This window comes from Stegodyphus dumicola, chromosome 10, assembly GCF_044657685.1.
Source record: "Stegodyphus dumicola isolate Sdum_Otavi_A_Nest chromosome 10, ASM4465768v1".
In the NCBI taxonomy this organism is placed as follows: domain Eukaryota; kingdom Metazoa; phylum Arthropoda; class Arachnida; order Araneae; family Eresidae; genus Stegodyphus; species Stegodyphus dumicola.
In genome coordinates, this window is record NC_140777.1 from 96,116,029 (window position 1) to 96,141,405 (window position 25,377).

At 30.1% G+C, this 25,377-nt stretch overlaps 1 protein-coding gene across 3 annotated transcripts in view; it reads right to left on the reverse strand.

Moving 5' to 3' along the window:
• Positions 1–171: 171 nt before the first annotated feature.
• LOC118192113 (very long chain fatty acid elongase 4-like) overlaps positions 172–25,377 on the reverse strand; it is an 88,067-nt gene continuing 62,861 nt past the window's right edge. For 2 of the 3 annotated variants that reach the window (XM_085825290.1, XM_085825291.1), the window contains exons 4-9: positions 19,137–19,324; positions 18,672–18,752; positions 14,583–14,754; positions 14,370–14,497; positions 13,866–14,024; positions 172–12,456 (exon numbers count right to left, since the gene is read on the reverse strand). In XM_085825290.1, coding sequence (XP_085681416.1) covers positions 12,442–12,456; positions 13,866–14,024; positions 14,370–14,497; positions 14,583–14,754; positions 18,672–18,752; positions 19,137–19,324 — 743 coding nt within the window. In that variant the 3' untranslated portion in view covers positions 172–12,441. The remainder of the gene's footprint in view (positions 12,457–13,865; positions 14,025–14,369; positions 14,498–14,582; positions 14,755–18,671; positions 18,753–19,136; positions 19,325–25,377) is intronic. The other variant, XM_085825293.1, reaches the window with a different exon arrangement.

Genomic DNA, 25,377 nt, shown 5'->3' on the forward strand with positions numbered 1-25,377 from the left:
TCCCAAATTTTATTTTACAATAAAAAATTTTTATGTTTACCAAATTATTTATACCATACTAGTAATTGGACATTTTTTATGAAATTTGTTGCTAATTCTGCCATATGTTAGTTTTCAATAAACATTTTCTTCAGTAAGAAATAAGATATGGAAATAAAAAATAACTCAAACTTTCATAAAACCTTCTTTATTCAAAGGAATTTTCAATCTACATTCCATGCAAGCTGAAAAATTTTACGATATGTAAAAATATCACTACGTGAATCAAACTTCATTTATTTTTCTGGTGTCTGATTCAGATAATTATGTTAGCAATTGAGCAAGACAGCCTGCTTTGCATTCATTTCTGAGAACAGCAGAATTCATTATGGAAAATTTACAGATTTATTGCTGTAATCCTAAACAATAATTCTATAAAGCAACTAATTGATTAAGCATACTGTTGATTTATTATTTGTTTTGCATTTATTACTTATATCCTTAAAAACTACATGTGCATTGCTAAAGGCACACACTAGTACTCATTATCATTAATCAAACTGATTTATGTCTAAGACATACCTATTTTAATATTTTTGGGCTCAGCAAAATGCAAATATATGTTAATATGCCACTATCTAGTTCATTTCATACTGAATTATAACTACATTGCTGTAGAAGGGAGATAAATTTTAAATATGAGCTGCAGTAGAAACATCATATCTTGCTACTATTTCAATTGACCAGCAATTGCTCTTGCAAGTTCCTGTAAAAACTGATAGTATCAAAAATATTAAAATTTTAATATAACTTTTAAACAAAAATAATTTATACATTTGATAAGCACATAAGCATTTTAATATAATGAAATTGATATACGTTAATAACATATCTTCATGTAAAAATGAGATATAAAAGGTTGTATACATTAATGGCTGGTCTTGCACCCAAATTACATAAAAATATGATCCAAGCAATAGAAAGCCAATATATAGATGCTAATTAAAAATGTTAAAATCTTAACATTAATATTTTCAGAATTATCCACAGCTCCTGAACAGAAATTTGTTGTTTTATACAAAATAACAAATTTTATACAAAATAACACAAATTTTTAAAGAAACTGCATTTATATTTTGAGGTTGTTGGATATACAGAGGTGCCAGTTCATTTGAATTAAGAAGGAGACTGCAATTTTCAGCCTTTTCTCCCAACTTTTTTCTCTAGCAAAAAATTTTCATTACCCCAAAATATGATTTCTGGCATCTGCAATTGTTTACCCTCCCAGATTAACTATACGAGAAAAGCAAGGCTGTGTCATCACTTCACGCTTATGTTTCATCACATTTTATATGCTTCAAGAAATAGTAAAGAATTTACAATCTTAAAATCATAGGTGCAAAGGGGTGATACTTAAATACTTTCCAAAAATCATATACTGATAACTTTCGTTGAATTATTTTGCCAAGGAAATATAGTACATTTATGACAGGAACCTTTAGTCATGTGATTTTTCAATGTTATATGGTAGAAGGGCTGGTACAGTCAAAAGTCGTTAATTCGGACACCCATAATTCGGAATGATCTATAATCCGGACATCAAAACTAAAAACTTTCTGCACATGCGCCACGTTGACACATGCGCAGAGGCGTTCACGCGTGCGCGTAAGACCTTTTACGACTGCGCATATGAGTGTGCGCAAGTGCAGAATACGTTTTCGCGTGCGCATTTTATGTATAATGGACGTATAAGCTAAAATTATCTATTTCAGTTAATGTTGACGATTGCGTTGTTCCTTAATTTTCGAATTGCATCCGGCTTATTATTTTTTGCAGACTGTAAGAGCAATTTTATAAAAGTAAGCTTAAACTTTCGATTATATCAAATAGAATTTCCGATATATATTTGTTAATATGTAAAGGATCTAAAGCGAAAGTATGTTTTGAAATCCGAAATCTGTTTATCAATTTCACGCTGCTCGGCGGCGGGCGCCTAATGAATTGGAAGTTGATTTGTCAGCACTATCCTTATCTTCAGCGCAGATGTTTTTATTTTATTTGGCTTATAATTCCTTACCAAATGTAGTATTTCATCTCGATATGCTCCGTCTTTGATATGATTTAAAACAAGTTCCTCGTCATTATAATTCGCTTCCGATAGCGAAGAAAAGTGACAGAGGTTATTGAAAACAAAAAAATTTCGACTGACAAATTAGTCGGTGTTCTTGACACAGCAATTATAGGACTTGAACGGCGGAACTTTGTAACTGAACAAGAAATTATGTCTGTTTAATAGAATTAAAGAGAAAGTATTATCACATGAAACGAAGCAAAACTTATAAACAACTTACATTGAAAGAAATGTTTAATAAAGTAAACAAATAAATATTAAGCTTTTTCTTTTTGCAAATTTTGATACCCTTTAGATCATAATTGTTCTCTATTTCATAAATTACGGTTTCATATTTTTTATTTTAGAATTTCTGCATGCTATCTTACGAGATTTAAACTGATGATCTATAATCCGGAATCGCCGAAGTCCCGACGAGTCCGGATTAACGACTTTTGACTGTATTTTAAAGCACATGGCACAGAAAAAGAAATAAAAAAGGAGGAAAAGTTTTTATTAGTCAAAAAAAAAAAAAAAAAAAAAAAAAAAAAAAGAAGAGTACTATATCAGCAGTTCTCAATCTTTTGACTAACAATTACCATTTAAACAAAGTTTGAAAAACTTGTATCACCACTATATTTTACAATGATTATTTTTCAATTCCTCAATAGAAATATTAAAAAAAACATATGCTGCTATTTGTATTAAATATGCACACATACAAAATATCAAATTAAAAATTGGTTATTTTAATTATCAAAATTTTAGTGTGAAATTTGGGACTGTTTACGAGAGATCAATTTCTTTATATCTGATCTTATTTCACTTAGTTCTAACCGTAAATTAAGATCCACTTTTAATTTTGTTCTGTATTTATTTTTCAAATATAACATGGAAGAAAACCCTTGCTCACACAAATAGGTTGTGCAAAAAGGCAATAAAAGTTTAATGGCCTTTTTTAAAATGCCTTTAAATTCTTTCTTCTTTTTTTTGGTTCAGTGGAAAATTAACAAGCAGCCAAAAGTGTGGTTATTTGAAATCTTTAGTTAGAATATGAGCAAAGGAAATTTCTGTCAATTGTTCTTTTTCTTCACAACATAACATTTCAGGTACATTTGAGCAAAATGGACTTCTAATCCAATTCTCTTTTTCATCATCCTTGGGAAAATACATATTAAAATTATTTATGAATGAAAAACAACGATTTTCAGTGTCAGATACTAATAATTCTTTTATTTTCAAAATATTTTGAGTTAGAAAATGTTCTAAAAGTGGTCAAAAGCTTAAAATATTATCCAATTCTTTGATTATTAGAGATTTTTTTATAATTGTGCTTATTTTATCTGTAATGGTAAACAAAACTAACACTTTTTCCTTGTAATCCTAAATTTAATCTTCCAACAATATCAGCTAGATATGCTAAACGTGCCAAGCATATTTCACTAAATAAATATTTTTGCAATTCAAATTTATGATCACAGAGGAAAATTTGAATTTCTGATGAAAAAGACGATTTGAAACTTTGCCTCTTGATAACCACCTTACTTCAGAATATAACAACAAAAACGTTTCATGTGTCACTGTCCATTGCTTGGCATAAAATTGCAAATATTCTTGAATTTAAAGCTTGGCTTTTAATAAAATTAAGAATTTTCACAGCTTGATTCAAAATGATTATCAGATTTTTGGAGATTGTTTTGGCTACTAAAGCTACACAATGAATAAAGTTGTGAGTAACTTTAGTTTCAGGTGAGACTTTATTTGAGGAATAACACTGGAATATTTTCCTGTTAAAGCCCAAGCTGCATCCCTGCATACAGCAATGCACTTATTTCAAGGAATATCATTCTCAGACTTAAACTGTCAATTACTTTCAATTACTTGTCAATTTCATTTGCAGTTGCTCTATCATGAAGAGATGCACAAAATAAATACTCTTCGGCAATTCGTTTATCTTCTTCGAAACATATGCAAACTAATAATCGAACAAAGCTCTTTACATTAGTACCTTCATCCAGTTGCAATGAGAAATAATCAATGTGTTTTATTTTTTTGAATAAGTGTCTCTTTTATGGAATATGCCATTTCATGAATTCAGTGATTTATTGTATCGTTTGATAATGGAATATTATTAAGTTTATTAGCTGCTTTTTTGACGAATGATTTTAAAATGATATCTTTAGCTGTTGATAATATAAAGTTTTTTCTAATAGTGTGAGCCTGCCCGTTCTTGGCAATTCTTAGGCTTACGAGGTAACAAGCTTCTAAAGCTTTTTCACTTGAAGTTACAAAACCTTTCATTGCTTCTTTACTATTTTTGAACTCCGATAATTGCCTCTTAAAATATTCTTCAGATTTATCCTTTAAATTGGCATGCTTAGATTCAAGATGTCTTTTAAGAAAAGATGGTTTTTATACTATTGGATAATAGTTCACTGCAAACAACACATTGAGGTCGAGGATCCATTTCATCATTCATTTTCAGTATTCTTTGTGCTAGTATATTATCCTGGATCCATCATCTGTGAATCATCACTTTTCCACTTGTCAATTTGAACCATTTTTTAATTTTGAAAATCTGGGTTTGTTTTATTATTTTTAACATATATTTAAATGCACAATATATTGCGAGTTCTTCAAAAACAAACGATGATATTCTCAAATCACATAGAAATGTAGGGACTATAAAACAATAAGATAAAAGAACTGCTGTTAAAGACAGCAAATCCACTTAAAAAATTGATTTTAATTGAAAATAGAGCACTATGAACCTGGAATAATAGTGGCGATATAAAGTGTAGATATTCTAATAAATCAATCAGCTCTGAAAGAATTGAGATACTATTATTTTTTTATATCCTATTAAATACAACATCCGTTTCTATTACTCCTTTTCAAAACATCATCATTTTGTTATGTCTAGTTAAAAATACTTTGTTTCTTTGCATACCACTGGTTAAGAATCACTGGACTATATTATGTAGATTTCAGCAAAAAGCTCTACGACTATCTGCTTGAAAAATGCCTTCATGAGAGATTTTTATAAACTTTTAGAGAAACTGTCATACATTCATGCTATGCATGAGGAAAACTCTAGAAATGCCTATAAGTCAGCTTGTTTCTCAGATTTTAAACCTAAGTTGAATAACTTGTTTGCCAGATTTTTAACCTAAGTTGAATCTTCAGTGTTTAGCAATTCTACCTCTTGCCTACTGGTGGGGATACAAACTGATTTTGGGGATACAAGCTTGCCTACTTGTGGGGATACAAACAAATTTACATGGCCATTGCTTAAAAAATTAGAATGTAAAAGCACAGTGAAAGCAATATCTGAGACTGTTCCTATTAGTAATATAATAACTGATTAAACTATTTTCCTGTTAAAAGAAACATTAAAAAATTTAAATGAAAATATTTTTGTATTATTTGCATAATTAATTAGTGACTGGACTTGGAGTTTTTAACTTGATATTTTTTAAAATTAGTTTACTATTTAAAAATTTGTTTCTCTATTTAAAAATTAATTAAATTCTCTAAAATTATTTTGGTAGCTGCGATAATAATTCTCCTGATTTTCTTCTCTGATTTCGTAATTTTTTAGTTTGGTAAATTGGCACTTCTGGATATGATACATATTTCATATACACTTTCAGCTTTGGTAACATCATATTGTCTGCAAATACTGAACTTTTATTCTGTCACAGTGAAGTAGAGCTGCAGCTTTTAGGTACAGATAATCAAATGAAACAAGTTATCTTGACATTAAATACATAAATTTACAAGCTCAGCCAAGTTTTACTTTTCAAAAATGTTCTATAATTAATTATATATAGGGGTAAGACAATGAAACTGAAATACTTGTGGAACATTCAAACTATTAAGCCACTGCATACACTTCAGTTAGAAATCTCAAATGATTTTTAATTTTACTACCAGCAGCAGAGCATGAGATGTGAAATTCAGCAGTAAAAGCACTGACTTCACACACAGAAAATTATTAGATGTATGTAAAGGCTATATAGAAGTTTGAAAGAAGACAAATCATTATAACTGATCTTGTTTATGTTTCTCTTGCCAAAACAAAAGCGCTTTTTAATATCTTGGGCCATAGTATCCAAGTATACCTAAGGAAAGCAAAGAAATTTGTCAATCAGAGTAATTAGTTACTTGATTAGGAAGTTACTTGGAAAAAAATATTAGAATATTAAAAACAATTAGAAATATAAAACAATGAAGTGATGTCAGGACAACAAAACTTGGGTAATATATACAGAATGTGTATCATTCATTTAAAATTAAAAAACATTCATTGTCTTTCTCACTTGTTCACTTGGAGAGTACCTTCAAAGGCATGCAGACTGTCCAGTGCAAAGTATGGAAGTGTAGTGATGATTTATTGGATCACAATACCATGGAAATACTTAATTGTTCTTGACAGTCACAACTTGTTAAGGACTCTATGAGCAAGTCCACCAGAAAAACTTTATGCTCCAGAAGACATACCATGTACCATAATGACATAGACTAGTTCACACTTCAAAACTAGTGACAAAATGGTTTGAAAAACATGAAAATGAGCTTGAATCTCTTCCACATAATACACATTACCCTGATCTCAACCAGGTTCATAGCGGTCTTTACAAGTGCTTAAAGGTCCTTATATTTGAAAATAAAATATAAAAACCCTTATAGGTGCTTACTTTTAATCTAAAGCACTTATTTTTTTGTTTTTAGTGCTTATGTTTTGCTTTTAGTGCTTTTTTTTTAACGAACGCACATTTTTCCCCGTACCAAAGCGGAAACTAAATAAACAACTTTTCTTCCTTATATGGAACATCAGATGGTGAATCATGCTCCCTGAAATAGCTTTTCACCTCTTTCTCTGCATTAACATAACTTTTGGCAAAGAACGTCTATGTATTCAACAATGCCTATGCAATATAGATTGATTTTGTACATAAACACATTTCTCTCTTCTATTGTTTTTTATGCATTCCTGTCTTAACCCGTCACTTTAGACCCTAGATTCCTATAAAAAAATGCACGTTTTAGTACGCTTCACCACCCCTCCAAGTTTGTCCCATGATCTGTGAAACACCCTGTATATTCTTTGCCTTTGGTGCGTGCGAGTATAGAGAGATACACGTCATTCTATTGGTCAAAGAATTGCGAAAGGGGTAGGAAATTCCGATGGATTCTGTATTCATTTGCTTCCATCCAATACTACACACGTTTGAATTTCTATCAAGATTTTAATAATTTACATTCTCGTTCCGCGTGGTCAGTTCATATTCGCGTTTATTATGATTGGCTTATATTATGAGCATATGTATGAATATTTATAATAATATATTTGCAGTAACTGAAGTATAGATAAACTTAAATGTGTGTGTTTTAACACAGATTAGTTTTCTAAGGAATAATATTCGGAATCGCATAAATAAAGTAATCGAATAGTCGATTTTTTTTTTTCTCCAATGAATTATACAGTATGGAAGTTTGGGGTTCTCTGCTTTCTCCGCAAAATCTTGAATATTGAAACCATTACAGTTCGCAGCAAAGCAAGCAACGGACTTTTTTTTATGGGGGAGTCACTTTCTATCTGGATTGAATCGGACTACAAGTTCTGCAGTCTACCAACCCAAGTGAAGAATAATTCTATTCCGGAAATTTAATGCAGTCTGTTCAAAATTAGAATGAAAAACATCCCAGATTGGTAAATCTTTTTATTAATCAATACGACTATGGCAGGGATATAGCGCGACGTGTCCTGCTCAATGATAAATATGCCACATGGGCACCCAACGGTGAAAACCGGATGAAGCAAAGAGACATTTTTCCATTATTTAAGTTATTTATTCTCCGAATACCGGCACCTGTTGAATCCGATTGCATAATATCACACGAGGAAGCATTAAGGCACACGTAAATCGCAATAACGTTTGGGATATTTCCCCGAGATAAGAGAGTTTTACTGCGCTTGCTAAGCAGATGATTTTTCAGGTCCATTGGGCTATTTTTTATATGATGCACATATCGGAATGTCAAAAGCATTATTTATCTGCAAAATCTAAAGAACGGCTACAATCTACCCCCTTCCACTTTTACCAGTTACACTCCACTACCAGGAATTTCAGATACACTGGTTATCATTAATTAAGGGAAAATCACAAAAATAGCGATAATTCCCTCAAAAATAAGCCAAACCATGTAAAATTTGAATATGTTGCCAAGTAAGAGTAGCTGAGTAAAACTGCGATATGCAAATTAGTGGCGTTGCTTTCGGAATATGTCATCTGCGAGGAGCATAAAAGTCCATGTTCGGGAGCAAGCCCACATATTTCATTGTGACAGTGACATCAGAAATCTGAGATGGAGAGCCAGTGCGAGACTAGAGGCAGGACAAAGTCAAACAGAAGTGGCCAGATGGCTAAATGTGAGTCCTTCTGTGGTTCATAGACTTTGGAGGCAATTTCAAACCACAGATTCGGCATCTAGGAGGTTCAGCCAAGGACAGCCAACTACAACGAGTGCCGATGATTGATATTTGACATTATGTGCATGCAGGAATAGAACTGCTACTCTGACTCTTCTTAGATCCTCCTTTGCTGCAGCTACCGGAAGTTTCGTGTCAACGTCAACCTTGTGTAGAAGGCTTCACGAAAGTGGTCTGTATGCGAGGCGACCAACCATTTGTGTGCCGCTCACGTCACGCCATAGGACGGACCGTTTTCAGTGGGCACAACAACATGTCCACTGGACGCCTGATCAATGGAGGACGGTTCTCTTTACGGATGAGTCCAGGTTTAGTCTAGAAAGTAATTGTAGGCGTTATTTGATATGGAAAGAACCTAGAACCCATCCTTCAAACATCCATGAAAGAGATGCATACGGAAGGAGCAGTATCTGTTTTTGAGGTGGCATCTCTTTGGGTGGATGTACACACCTCCATGTCTTTCCAAGGTGAACTGTGAATGATCAGATTTATAGAGATGACATCCTTGATGTTTATGTGCGCCCATATGCCGGGGCAATAAGTGATGCTTTCCTGTTACAGGACGACAACGCAAGACCACACAGGGCTCGCATCGTAGATGATTATCTTCAACAGGAAACAATTGTGCACATGGAGTGGCCAGCTCGATCCCCGGACTTGAATCCTATCGAGCACGTTTGGGATGCTTTAGGGCTAGCTGCTCTCAATCTGCCCCCCCTCAGACCCTTGTCGCGCTTGCAACTGCTTTGCAAGAGCAATGGCTCTCGCTTTATATGGAACTGATAGACCGCATAATTGAAAGCATCACACATCGCTGTATTGCTTCTAGAGGCGATCATATTCCATATTGAAGGTTTTTTTTCCTATAGCAAACTGACACCTTCGATTTGTTCATTTTATACATATGCTAATTTGTATACTACCATATTTGTTTGGTAATTTCTTTTTATGTTATTTGATACCTTACTATGTGTTGTATATTGTGGGTAAGTTTTATTAAATTCTACATGTAACTTTTTCAGTAATCGTGATTTTTCCTTAATTTATGATAACCAGTGTATTTGGCAATTTCCGAGTATGCCGGTTAGTTAAGCTTTTACTGTGAAAGGATGACTGCATGAAGCAATTTGCCGTCTTCTGATTTCATATAATAAATATGAGTTATTATTATTTATTTTCTCTATTTTGAACTGGAATTTCATCATTAAATCTTGTATTATAATTTAGTTCTGCATAGTTTTTTTTCCCTCTCATTGTAAACTAGTTCTGTAAATTGAACTGTTATTTAAAATTTAAGAAAAAGAATATAACTGTTTTCCATGGATGAGTAATGCTCATTCTCTCTTAATAAATACTGAATTTCTCATATTTTAAATTACAAGTCTAATTTTTTTTTTTAAGGTTATGCAGTATAATGTAATTAAACAGGTGCTTATTTTTTTTTTTTTTTTCTTAAAATGTGCTTGAAAAGTGCTTATAGGTGCTTATTTTTTTAACTAAAATAAGGCTACGAACCCTGTCAACACCCTTGATTCTATCTGGAGTATGCTAAAGGAACTGAAAACATTTTCCTCCTCCTCTATTATGAAGTAAAATAGGTTTTTTTTTTTTTTTTTTTTTTTTTTGCAAGAGGGGTGTCTGAAAAGACCTGTATTGGTCATTTTTAATATGAATTACTGCAGTATTGGCTATAAAAGAGGATCTACATTGTATTAATAGAATATTACACTCCAAAATCATAGTTTCAGTTTCATAGTCCAATCCCAGTAAATGACCACATAATTTATAATGCATTTATCCCTTTGTTGCATCATGTCCACTCTAGTAGACAAAAGTTTAAATTTGTTTATTCTTCTGTAAATACCTTAACAGATTCCATTCCTGTGTTTATTCAATCTATATTAGAACTTTCAACTGTCGATCATAGATGGCTGTATAGCATCACTAAGTAAAGCACTGCTATTTGGAAAATGGCTGCTACTTCTGTTTCCAAGTTAGTACAATTTCTCATAGTAAACATTATATAATATTGCTTACATTTTCTTATACTGCCATTTTTTATTCGTAATTAGTAATTTTAGACATTTTATTTTAAATTTCAGTTTGAGAAAATTGTGGAGTGAGTAGATAAAGATCTACCAAAAAGAGTGAATTGAAACCCAAATCTACTGCTTATCAAGCCAAAACACCACTGGAAATGTTTATGTTTGGCAAGGAATTTCTAGAACATTTGCCATTTGAATCCAATAGATTCAGGTTGCAAAATCGTAGGAAAATGAATTCAGTCACAATCGACGAAATGAAGGTATTTTTTGGGATTTGTATGTACATGTCAGTTGTAGATTTACCATTTGGAAGATGGTAATGATCACTGCAAACAAGGCAGGAAATGATTTCAAATGCAATGACCGTAAATTGTTGGGAAGAGATTTGTATGCATGTACGTATATGCATGCTGTCTACTGTAGTGAACAAACTGTATCAATTATTTAAAACGAAATTTGAATGAAATAATTTTTTTATTATTACCTATACAAACATTTTCGTTTAACTTCTCTAGATTATTTATATGCAACAAAGGGTTAAGGAGTGTTGGAACACAAAAATCTTCAAAAAATGGTTATTTCGGATTTTTGCATTTTCAAATTCTCTACACTTTTATCTTTCTAAAAATACCATTCTTTAATCTCTATGAAAATTAGAACTGTAAAAAATGTAGTTTTAATTTTGTCATCGAATGCTTTGATAAATTAGGATTTTTACATGAAAAAAACACGTTTTTCTCCAAACGTATACTCGATGTACCTTTTCTCAGGAACTACTGCTCACAGATATCTAAAATTTTTATGGTTTATTTATTAGGTTCCTAATATGTACTGAAATTAGCTTTCTGTGATATACTAATAAAAAAAATTTTTTTTTAATTTTTTGTGTGAGAAAAATGCTAAATTTTACAATGCCTAACAAAATATTCTGTAAATTACTCTTAAATTCAAAATGTTTTAAAAGCTCATTTCAGTATAATCAGATAGGTATACTTTAATTACACAAAAAAATTCAAGCGTATATCTACAGCAGATTTTGAGAAAAGGTACGTCAAAAATGGCAAATTTAGCATTGTCGTTATAGGGGTTCCTGATACCCATTAATCTTTATTATGGCAATGCATATTATGTGTGACTCTTTTAGATATTACTACTTACTTTTATCTCTCTTCCTTCCTTAATATTCAATATTTATTTATAGATTATCTGCTCCTTTAAACTATATTTAGCTCTCTCAATTTTTCAAATTATTTTTCGGTTCTTTAAAAGCACTGCTACTAGGGTAATAATTGGTGTTTAATTCTTGTAATCAGCCTCAAGCATCAGCACAGAATTTAATTTTATGATTTTTAGAATGTTTACTGATGAAATATATGATTTCACAGCTGTCGAATAATTATTCACATTTTAAATTTGTTTAAAAGGCATTGATTCTCCGGCGAAATCATATATAAAAGATTACTGAAACAAAATTTTGTTATAATAAATACATATAAGAGATGAAGTTGTGCTAATGAAAATAAGAAAGCTTACTTTAAATTAATAACATCTGCAATGGTGGATTTAATTTGCAGCAAAATTAACTTTTAAAATAGCTATATTGTAAAGTTATAACAAAACATTTTTGTAAAAGCAAACATTCTGTAAAATAATTTGAATACCGCTTCCTGATGCAATGAAGATATAAGCTAAGTTTTCACCAATAGCATATTACTATGGAGTGAAAGATAGCATTAATGGTGTTGTATTAAAATAATCTCAGAACCTGTAGAGAGTAGACTTCAGATTTTCATCAGTCCTTCATAGGTTTTTCATGTGTCTTTCTTCTAAGATAGGAGAGAAAAAGATCGAGTTTAAAATGTAATACACTGAAAAACTATATACCGTTTACGTATATTACCCATTTAGAATTAATGATTAAATTACAAAAAATTCAAACAACAATAAAATAGGAACAATAGGAAAAAGATTACCTACCTTTTTCACCCCCCTCATCTTCAGAAATTTCTGATTTACAGTATTGACATTATGCAAATAAAAAGAATATTTTTGAAATATTAACTGTAATTTATTGCTTCGAAATGTAGAATTCTGCCGAGTCCATGCCTGCTTTTTTAACTCACGACCATTCTGGCTCAAGCAATAATGCAAAGATATCAAATCACAAACTCTATAAATCATTTCATTTCATGTTTGTGCACATTCTCATTTAATGGTTGCCCTCAGTTAATGTGAACTGTGAGTTTCTCAGTAAGTGTAATTGTGATGATTAATTAAGCTATAAAGCTGATTTCTCCTAACAATCTTTTTTGAAACTATGCATTCTCTGAAATTCTACTAAGAACATTTCGACAAAACTGCACTTTCCAGTTTGAATCAACTTCACCAAGAGCATGGATTATTCTTTTTTTCAATGATAGTCTTTCAAAATATGATGAACCCTTGATTTTGAACTTCTAGCTCATGACCAGCTTTACTACAGAGGATTTCTTCAATTCTGGTGATATGTTTTCATTAACCTTCTAAACTTATCAATGTTTTCTGGAACAAAACAATTTCATACTTAGCTCTTCTCTTATTAGAGCAATGTTAAGCTATATGAGTGATTTGAAAACCCTCTCTTAAACTATCTCAGCACTTCAACTACATTTTCAAATTTCCATTAGCACACTATTTGTTTGTTATTGTTCAATACATAGTTTGCTTCTGTCCTTTATTTCAAATTAGATAAACTTGAAAGGAATGAAAATTGAATGAGTTATTAGCTGTTAAAGAAAGTGCAAACATTATTTTTTGGGCAGCTTAATTAATTAGCAGGAATAAATTAATTATAATTTAAAATAAGAGAAAAAACTATTTTTTATAACAAGTAGACAGTTAGTATGTTTGTTTTCATAGGATAACAATACAGCAGAATTTTCTGTGAGAGAACTTTAGGGGAAGAAAATATATTTTACAGGAAAAAAGAAGTTGCTACACAGTTTAATGTTAAAATATGTATAATATTGATAGATATATTTAGTTTTATAAAATGTGTACAAAGGAGTCTATGCAAAGTGGAAATCTTCTACAATGGGAATGAAAAATTGTTTTACAAAGTTCACTAAAATTCAGTTTTATATTGAAAGATATTTATCTACAAAAGGAAGTCCAATTAATGTACTGTCAAATTTTAAATATTTATAAAATGCAAAATAAATATGAAAAATCATGGGAAATAAGAATTGCTGTATACCTGAATGCTTTTTTTGAAGTAGGAATTAAAATAGAAGTTTCCAAAGAGCACTATGAAAGAAAACGAATAAGCTACTAAGGCATATTGCATCCATTTTGTGAATTGGCAGTTGTATAATATTGCTTTTATACCCATCACCATAGCTGAAACAAACTGAACCTGGAAATATAGGTAATTAAAGAGATTTTCAGAAACATTAACGAGAACAGATAATACAAATATACATATACACATATATTATATAATGTGGCAGTTTTATGATATGTTGGCTTTTTAAAGAAAATAATGAAATTCACAGCTAAAATTTAATATATTTTTGAAAGTCTGTTTTCTGCATAGAACATACTTAATGAATTATATGCCACAATGTGTAAAGTCAGTGTTATTTAAATTAACTCTTGTGTTTCTCAAAACAGTACGACGAAAACTCAAGAGACATCAATCAGTATGACATGTATTTAAGAAAAGGGGGAAAAAAGCTGATATAAGATATGTAATACAAACCAACTGCAGAATAGTGAGATACTTTTTCCACCACAGGTAACGTTGTATGGCAGGACCAATAGCAGTCAATGCATAATATAAATACATCACTACATGGACGAAAGAGTTGACCATAGCTCCTGGCAAGGCTAGAATATCACAGTAATAAACATATAATTTTGAAATATAATAGTATCTTGATGTTTGTCATTAAAAAGTATAAGGAATTCATACCTGATCCTCCAGGAACCCACTTCACTCCAATCCACCATAGTCCAAACATTGTGGAATGATGGTATATATGAAGAAATGTAAGTTGATTATTTTTCTTCCGGAGAATAAAAAATAAAGTGTCGCAGAATTCCAGTAGCTTTGAGAAGTAATACCACCATAACGCTTTAGCAATCTGTTATACATGAAACAATTTATTCTACAATGATCTGATAAAATATAATTTCACCTTTTCTATATCAATTAAAATAACTGTTAAGAGACAACAAATAGGTTATTGCATATTAATACATAACAGTGATTTCCTTAGGCAATAATTTACTAATAAATGTTTGCCTTTTTGTTGTGAGCATATATAATAGTACCCTTGTTCAATTAATAGTGCATATAATTTTGCTTGCTTTGACATCTGAACATAATTGTCCTTCGTTTGTTAATTTTTTACTTTTTTCCCACATCACTTTTTTAATTATAAATCTCTGAATCTTCAAAAGTAATAAAATAGAATGCTTTTTATTTAGGAACATATTATCAAAAATTATGAACATGCTAATTCCTATCAAATTTTAAGTTAAATTACATATCACCAAAGAATGTTGTAGAAGTGATAAATGCAGACAAATATAATAATGAGAGTATGAAATTGGTTTGATGGAAGCTGGGGAATATTTATTTACAATTAATGCAAGGAATTAACATCAATTAGATTTCAGTAAGGACTGGATATAATGAATAAAAATATGACACATTGGATTATGTATTTATTATTTCCATTGAAAAAATTCTGTGGTTATTTGATGGTAAATTCAAATGAAGCAGTATAGAAATACAAGAAACTTTCACTGAATCACATAAGCACCATTTTATTCTATGACTTTTTGCCATCTCTGAGGCAACTGGAAAATCCCTTTTTAAACAAGTTATTAGATTTATTTGTTAAGAAGTTATCGACGTGCTGTTTGACTATCTCCAAAGAATTGAACTCGGGGTCATTCAGAGAATTATGAAGTGACTTAAAGATAATAAAATTTCAGAGAGCAATGTCTAGTGTATATGGGGGGGGGGTTGATAAAAAACATTTCAACCATATCTCATTAAGTTTTTTCCTGACATTCATAAAAAATGTGAGGCTGAATACTGTCTTGATGGAAGACACCTTAAAGATTAATCAGTTCTGGGCACTTTGCTTCAATTTCTGCTCTTAAAATTGCCATCTGGAAAAAGCATTTTTTCCTAATTTATTATCTGATTCGTGACAACAATTTATAGTACACAATTCCTTTATTCTCTCACCATACATAAAGCATTACTTTTTTCGGATGCAACATCAATCTCAATATTCCTAAAGGAGGTCCTTTTTTGCCTTACCCCTTGATTTTTTTTCTTGTAGCATTATTATATACTATCCACTTCTCCTTTCCGGTATTGAGCCATTTAAAAAAAAGGAGCTCCTTCACAGAATCAGAAGTCAAACAAGCACATTCACTCTAGCAGCTTAAACACAAAATCTTCTTCAAATGATCATGTACTACATTGTGTGGAATATTTATTCTGTGCTATAATTCCTGAATCATATAACTTAAAATTTTAGTGATAGCTTCTTTTAATAAGTCCTGGTTTACAAAGAACGGCCACCAAAGCAGGCATAATCTTCAAGGCTGAAATCTCCACGTTTAAATTTACCAAACCATCTTAGAACAAAATTATCAGAAACAGCATTTTTCTATATATAGCACAAATTTTTAAAAGCAGTCTGACTAGCACTTTTTTCTTCTTTTTTCAAATAAAAAAGTATAATATACAAAAATGAACTTTTGGTACTGCACTGAAAGAAAATTATGTCCAAACACATGCTAGAATTATGCAACATGAGCAGAAAAGACCATATTTAAACATTCGCTTTGATTAAAATCAGCACCATATCAGGAGTAACAAAAGAATTAGGAAAAAATGCTTTGATTTGAAAAACTGCAGAACTTTTTGGATGACCCAATACTTGTAAAAAAGGTGTGCATTTTCAGCTATGAGAAAGGAGAAATAAATAAAATTGGATACTCCACTGAAATTAACAAAAGTTAAAGGAAAAATAGTTAAACTACGACAAATTACTCTAAACTGCCAATGGAAATCATCAGTCTTATTTTATATGTAAGTACTAACAAAATGAAGAAAAACAACATTTTAGAAATTAATATCTAAATTCTTTGGATAAAATTAAATAATAAATAGAAATAATTACATAAAATTATTACAAATAATTTATTAAATAAACTCAAAATAATACTAAAAAGTTATAGAACAAAAATTTGCATCATCATAATTTAAAGCATTTTTGATCTCGCATTCCATAAAACATACATATTAGTTATTTTAAAACATAGAATCAAATCTAAGTAAAGCCTGACATCATTTTATCTCAGTGCATGTCCACAATGTGTTGAAAGTGAAATAGGCATTAAACAAACCCATAAGTATTGTTCAACAACTGCATAATTTCTGATTTTAATAGTACCAACAAGAGAAGGTCATTTGAGGAAGGCTAATGAGGCTAGGAGAAACTTTTTCGAGCTTCTCCTTCTCCTATCACTGAAGGTTTTCTAGATGAAACATGTCTTGCTGGAAACAACATGGGACATTTTACAATCATGATGAAAATGTTTCACTTGAGCTTGTGTCCTTTTCCCCAGCCAATCAGATGACCTAAATCTAGATTTCTGAGAAATATTTCTTACAAAACATTGTTTAGGGGAGCTTGTAAATGTGATACTGAAGCAGTAGGACATGGAGGTCTGGCTGCTTTGACAAGACATAATCAAAAATTCTTTATCGCTCCTTTTCTCCTGTTTAATTGAGAGTCTAATAATAAGAAGTCTCATCATAATTCCTCTCAGCACAGTCACTTCAATCCCAATCATTGTCAACCCTGCTTACACTTCAGCTACAGCATGTGCAAGAAAAATTTTTCAGGGTAATAGCTTAATTATCTCAGTGATTTTCTGATTCATTTTGTTCTACACCTTTTTCTGTACTTTTTAGAGGTTTTGCCTGTTTTTCTAATGAAGTATAAAGACCCTTTTCTTCTTCAATCCTGTTAATTGTTAAGACCCACACTATCACTTTCAGAGACTGTCTTGAAATAAGAAAATTCATTCATGCCTGCAGTACTCTTCATCATTCTACAGGTACAATCTTTAAAGTGATACTTGACCCAGACCACAAAACTACAATTACCATGTTTTTTAATTTTCAAGGAATAAATTAATATTCAGGACTTTTCAAAATCATCAGAAGTTCAGTGACAAATACTAAGCAGTTCAGTGGTTTTCTTACATAATCCAGAGAAAAACTAAGTTATTTCAAATATCAGAAATCACCTTATTTGATGGAAATAATGAGAAACTGCAAGCAACATAAAAATTTAAGAAATTTAAGAAACAGGGAAAGTCATGAGAAACATACTATAAATCAAGTCGATGAAAGTACAGCTTCTCACCTATGTTGTTGTTATGTCATGAAAGAGTTGGTACCTCTGCAAATTTTAATAAAGCTCATTAGTGAAAAACAGAATTTATATTCTCAAATCCAACAAAGGTCTAATACCTATAGTGCTGCCATTAGTATTTTCTGCTTTAGGTTAATATAGGCGAAGATATTACTTGTCTTATGGATGTTAAATTAAAAATGCAAATTATTAGCAGCGATAAGAAAAAATATCAAAACTTGTTGGAAATTCTTTCTATTTTTGAATATTCAATTCAAAAAATTTAAGCAGTTCAGTGTGAGTTGTTTAACAAAATAATAGTATGAAAATTAGAGGTTTTATTTTTTTTATCTTGTATGGATTGAAAAATATTGCATGAAAGAATGTTAAGACGATTAGAAAATACTGCATGAAAGAGCAATAACATATTGAAAAACATTGTGTGAGACAGTGATAAACATTTCCAAAAATTACAACATAATGATTTTATAGATTATCAGAATTTCATAATTATAATAAATCAGAACTGAGCAAGAATGATCCAAAAAAAGCTCAGTTTCAGAGAATGCTATAAAATTTATAATATGTTACAGTACAAAAAACTCATTTACCCGAACTTCATATGCGTTATCAGAGTAGTCAACCAGCTGGCAAGACCAGTTGTAATTTCTATGTAATGCACAGATTAATAGCTGTAAAATTAGAAAATATAAGGTTGTAAGTTTGAGAAAAATGCACGAATGCCTAATAAAAGGCCAAATATTCTCATATATATTTAATGCAACTTAAAAACAAAAGGCTTTAAATAAATGGAATTAATAACAAAAATCTATTCTGAACTTAAAAGAAATTGTTTATTATTTTAATTTAAACAAAAAATAATTTTAATAACAAACGTATATTTAAACAATAAAACTGAAAAAAGTTAAATTACTTGCTTTTGAAAAAGAAACCAACCAAGCCATAAGAAAAATACTGGAGAATTTATTCTTATTCCCAACTACCATGCAACTACAAAACAAGGAATAAGTGGAAACTAACTATGGAAGCAGTGCGAGAGGATTCAGGAGACATACCTCCACTGCTATATATAAATTGAGAAGCATCATAAAGAAGTTGTAAAATACAAGCACCCAACGCAATTGAAAAGGTTCCCTAGATTTCATTATCTGTGGTCCATAGTGAACAGTGCTAAGATAGAGGAGGATTAAAGCCACAGTAGGCATAGGTGATTGCATAAGAGGCCAACCAGCAACACGCTTATCTAGGGTGAGAAGGTGTTAGCATTCAGGTTAACAGGAATCAAGAGAGGATATATATATATTATAGTACTTCCCAAACATTATTTTGATTTCATAACTATAGAAACTCAATTTAAGATGATCAAATTTCTATCATAATATCTTAACACATATATAAATATCATATTTCATACATATATATAATTTATTTTTCATACGTAATATTTGTTTATTAATGAATTTCAACACAAATAAATAAAAATTCTTAGAAAAATGTTTTCCTTGATTAATATCATCTGATTTTGGCAAAGAATATGAATCTGTAGATTAAAAATAACATGGTAGAAACTAATATTTCTGCAGCGCAACCAACAGTTACTAATACACATCTATTTTCACTGAATGCTGCAAGAGTTTTTGTAATTGTTGCATTTAATTCAAGATTAAAGACAATAATTATAATTCAGAAAAAATAAAGACAATAATGAAGAATTCAGAAATGACCCTGTAAAACTGAAATTAACATATGGATATCAAAAAAATGAATTCCACGGGTTTTTAAATATATGACATTATGGCTTAAAATGGAACTTGATTAAACTAGGGATAATTAAAACAAGGTTTATACACACTTAAAACTACAATAAATTGCAGAGCTCAAGATAACTCTTATGGTTGTTATTTTGTCAGCATGTGACATAATGTTTTTATATATAATACATATCATAGATCACTTTACAGCCATAAATTAATATACAATTTTATTCTAAGCTTTAATTAATGACAGTCATCAATCACAACAAAAATATTTAATTTCTTTTTTACAAGGCTTGATGTACAGCATTGTTGTTAGATTAAATAAACAGTCAATACATCTGTAAAGATCTTTAATTGTTGAAGTTTTTAAAACAACTCACTCGGTTACAAATTTTTACAGCATGTATCGATGCACGTACAATGGTACCCTGCTTTTTTAATTTAAATTTTTTGTTGCCATCCCAAAGTGTACAACTTCTTTTATAAACTTTATAACTTTTTAGTAGTCTTCTTTTATAATTTTTCATTGGTCTAGAAATGATGTTACAGTAACAGTCTGATTTTGAAAAAACACTACACAGATGGATGATAGGAAAATCAAAGTATTATATACTTCCATACAGTAGGGGGAAAAAATTCATTTACTTGGAATGTTAAAGGATACATGTCTATTCTAATAAATTTTTCCCTCAGAATTTCAAAACTGCATCCATGTAACAGTATTGAACTTCTGTTATTCTTTTCTCCTATGGATTTTTATATTTCCATGAAAAGCTGAATATGTGAACATTTCTGTGAGAAGAATAAAGAAAAACATATCCTTCTCATTGTTCCTGTTGTGTTCATTAACATATCTACACAACAAGACTATCTTTCTCATCTTGAGCTATTTCATGCTACACACAGATATGTAATAATTTTAGGAAACTAAGTTAATAAGTATTTTTATGATAAAATATTTGTTACTTATAACAATATAATATTTATAATGAAGGATTCCAATCTGAAAGTTCTGATAAACAAACAAATAATTATATTTTGAAATAACCTTTGAGAAACTACTTTATATCTATTTCAATAATCTTGAATTAATAACATTGCTTCTCTGAAACATAAACAACGGCATGGAGAGCAAATTATTTTAGTGTGGATTTATATTAAAAATGTTTTTGGTACTTTCTGATTACCCATACCTCTTCCCTTCCCAAGAAAAGGGGCAATGCAAATGATGAAGCAAGAACCAAGTGACCAAAACTAACAAGCCAAGAAGTCACTAAAATGTATTTTTGTTGCAACCTAGTAGTCTGTGTACATGCAGCAGATGAAACAAATTTCCACCTTCGAATTTGATGATTATTAGTGTTTGTTTCTGTAGCATATTTTTTCCCTTGTAAAAAATCATAATGGAATTATTTGAGTTTGCTGGCCGATGAAAAAGAAAGTGTTCCCTTTCTTCAGACACATGGCATTTTGTCCAGCAATAGAGAATGTAAAATTTCACATTCTATGAAAATGTACTTCCATCAAATTTTACATATCAAAATTTGTGCACCACTGCTGAATTTGCCTAATTTTCTGGCATTTTTTGCCATTGTAATGTATATGGGAAATCAACAGCATTCACAATTTCAAATTTGTGCAAAATCTCTGATATTTTTTTAAGAAAAAAAAAAAAAAGAGAGATTGCCATGTACATGTAAAGAACAACACAAAAATAATTAAATACAGATTTCTTCAGGAATTTTTTCCCCCAATTTTATTGATTCATTGCTCTTTTATTCTTAGTGTTATGTCAAATGGAATATTGTGTTCTTTTATTCTTAGTGGAATACAATACTTTTTCTATGCTTTTACAATTGTAATCTGCTTATGATTTTGTATTTGATTTCCAATAAAGTTGCTATTTTATATTCTATTATTTGTTTATTTAAAAAATTTTCAAAATAAATAAAAAAGAAAGAACACAAAGAAATTAACAACCATGAATTAATTAAACTGAATAAAACAGAGTGGAAAGTTCATTATCTTTAGAAGGTTTTACATTTTTATAACTAAATTTATTATTTCTTTGCAACTCTTTCTATATGCCAGATTAAGTCAATAAAACTAAGAATTGGCATTCAAATAAAAAAACAATGAATCTATAAAATTAATAAAAATAATTTAAATTTCTGCTGGTTATAAATTAACTGTTATCTTTTTCTTTTTTATTTTTATACTATATAATCCAGCTATGTAGCCTATCTAAACAGCTGCAGAGAATGATATTTCTTAACTAAAATAAAAAATTTGGGAAGCACTATTATATGAGGTAAAGATTCACACAAACTCAGGAGAGTATAAAAGAAATAGAAGTTAACATGCAAAATATGAAATTCTTTACTTTTGACACTACAGGTTCAAGGTTATTGTTAGTAATCATGATTACTGCCATTTGCTACTTTCAGAATATATATATATATTGTTTCATAAGAATAAATTGAATTTAATTAAATAAATTTAAATACAAAATTAATTAAATAATTCTTTGTGCCATTGCTGCAAGGAATGAAATTTAAATTTAAACAAATTAAATTTAAATTTTAACAAACACGTATAAAAGTAAAAAAGCAAATTTAAATCCAAAAAAAATTTTAAAAAGTGTAAACATATAAAAGATTTAATTCTAAAACTAATCTACAATATCATTTAAATTCAGAAGCATAAGCAACTCAAGTGCAAAACCAATCCATGAAAATAAATTCACTAGTTTAGCAAATTAAAATTAATCCATACACTTTTTTTTTAAAAAAAATGCATAAGTGAATGACTGTTGAGCAGGCAGGAGACAGACTTATCAAGGGGAAGTTGCCTCCAAACCTAACTCTCCAATCATTCAATTTGTGTTTCGTCATTCATGCAGGCAAGTGTAAAAGTCAAAACCAAAAGTAAAAGGTGAAGAATATCCAAAAAGAAATACCAATAAAGTGGTACCCTTAGAAATTAGCATTTAAGAATTAAAGTTTTAAAAGGAAAATACTAATGAAGTCTTTTGAGAAACAAGCAAGTAAAGTCAAGTATTAGTACTAGTAGTATTAGTACTTCATTAGTATTTTCCTTTTAAAACTTTAATTCTTAAATGCTAATTTCTAAAGGTACCACTTTATTGGCATTTCTTTTAGGACATTCTTCACCTTTTACTTTTGGTTTTGACTTTTACCCTTGCCTGCATGAATGACGAAACACAAATTGAATGATTGGAGAGTTAGGTTTGAAGGCAACTTCCCCTTGATAAGTCTATCTCCTGCCTGCTCAACAGTCATTCACTTATGCATTTTTTAAAAAAAAATTGTATGGATTAATTTTAATTTGCTAAATTAGTGAATTTATTTTCATGGATTGGTTTTGCACTTGATTTGCTTACGCTTCTGAATTTAAATGATAGTGTAGATTAGTTCGAGAATTAAATCTTTTATATGTTTACACATTTTTTTAAATATTGTGTAAACATATAAAAGATTTAATTTAAATTTTTTTAAATATATATATATTAAAATTTTTTTTTGGCTTTAAATTTGCTTTTTTTAATTTTGGCTTAAAATTTGCTTTTTTACTTTTATATGTGTTTGTTAAAATTTAAATTTAATTTGTTTAAAGATATACAGTCAAAAGTCGTTAATCCGGACTCGTCGGGACTTCGGCGATTCCGGATTATCGATTTTTCCGGATTATAGATCATCAGTTTAAATCTCGTAAGATAGCATGCAGAAATTCTAAAATAAAAAATATGAAACCGTAATTTATGAAATAGAGAACAATTATGATCTAAAGGGTATCAAAATTTGCAAAAAGAAAAAGCTTAATATTTATTTGTTTACTTTATTAAACATTTCTTTCAATGTAAGTTGTTTATAAGTTTTGCTTCGTTTCATGTGATAATACTTTCTCTTTAATTCTATTAAACAGGCATAATTTCTTGTTCAGTTACAAAGTTCCGCCGTTCAAGTCCTATAATTGCTGTGTCAAGAACACCGACTAATTTGTCAGTCGAAATTTTTTTGTTTTCAATAACCTCTGTCACTTTTCTTCGCTATCGGAAGCGAATTATAATGACGAGGAACTTGTTTTAAATCATATCAAAGACGGAGCATATCGAGATGAAATACTACATTTGGTAAGGAATTATAAGCCAAATAAAATAAAAACATCTGCGCTGAAGATAAGGATAGTGCTGACAAATCAACTTCCAATTCATTAGGCGCCCGCCGCCGAGCAGCGTGAAATTGATAAACAGATTTCGGATTTCAAAACATACTTTCGCTTTAGATCCTTTACATATTAACAAATATATATCGGAAATTCTATTTGATATAATCGAAAGTTTAAGCTTACTTTTATAAAATTGCTCTTACAGTCTGCAAAAAATAATAAGCCGGATGCAATTCGAAAATTAAGGAACAACGCAATCATCAACATTAACTGAAATAGATAATTAGATAATTTTAGCTTATACGTCCATTATACATAAAATGCGCACGCGAAAACGTATTCTGCACTTGCGCACACTCATATGCGCAGTCGTAAAAGGTCTTACGCGCACGCGTGAACGCCTCTGCGCATGTGTCAACGTGGCGCATGCGCAGAAAGTTTTTAGTTTTGATGTCCGGATTATAGATCATTCCGAATTATGGGTGTCCGAATTAACGACTTTTGACTGTATATATTTGCATATATTAAATTTTAAAAATATTTATCAACACTTTTTTAAAATCTGACTTGATATGAATACTTTCTGCTCTTATATGTTGCAAATAACTTTTAAAGTTTTTGTGATTGTATTTCCCATTATACTTTGCAACCTGTGTGGCAACACAATTTAAACAGTTGTCATTATAGTTACTTTACCATGTATAGTTTTAGCCAAGGAGGATAGAATAGAAGGAGGGAAGGTTCAACTCAAACCGTGAATCTTGGCGGCCATGTTACTATTACTGCTATGACTCGTGAAAGGAAGTTGTCATTACAACATTTAAAAATTTTTTTTTTATTTTTGAAGCATGATTTCTTGTGTTACATATGGATGCATGAACCGATTTTCTAATTCAATTCCTGGGATTGTTTTTCACGCCTAGTATTGGTTCTTTTTTTTTTCTTTTTTTCTTTTTTTCTATTATTTAATTTGATAAATATGTTGAAAAATGTCACAATGTCATGTTATTTTCTTTTCAGATGTGAAAAAAAAGGACTTAATAATAATCAAAACATGTTAAGTACATTTTAATGTTTCTGTTTATAAGTGGCATCTCATTCCTTAACATGATTCATAACATATGCAATGATTAAGACACAATAACACGCCGAATAAATACTAATTCAGAAGTCAAACAACAAAAATCAGCGCTATATTTACAAAATTTTCACAGTCACTTTTCAGCTATAAAAGTGACTGTGAAAATTTTGTAAATATAACGCTGATTTTTGTTGTTTGACTTCTGAATTACATGCAATGATATACGCTAGGATTGAAATTATGTAATTGTAACATTTTAGGTAATTTGTT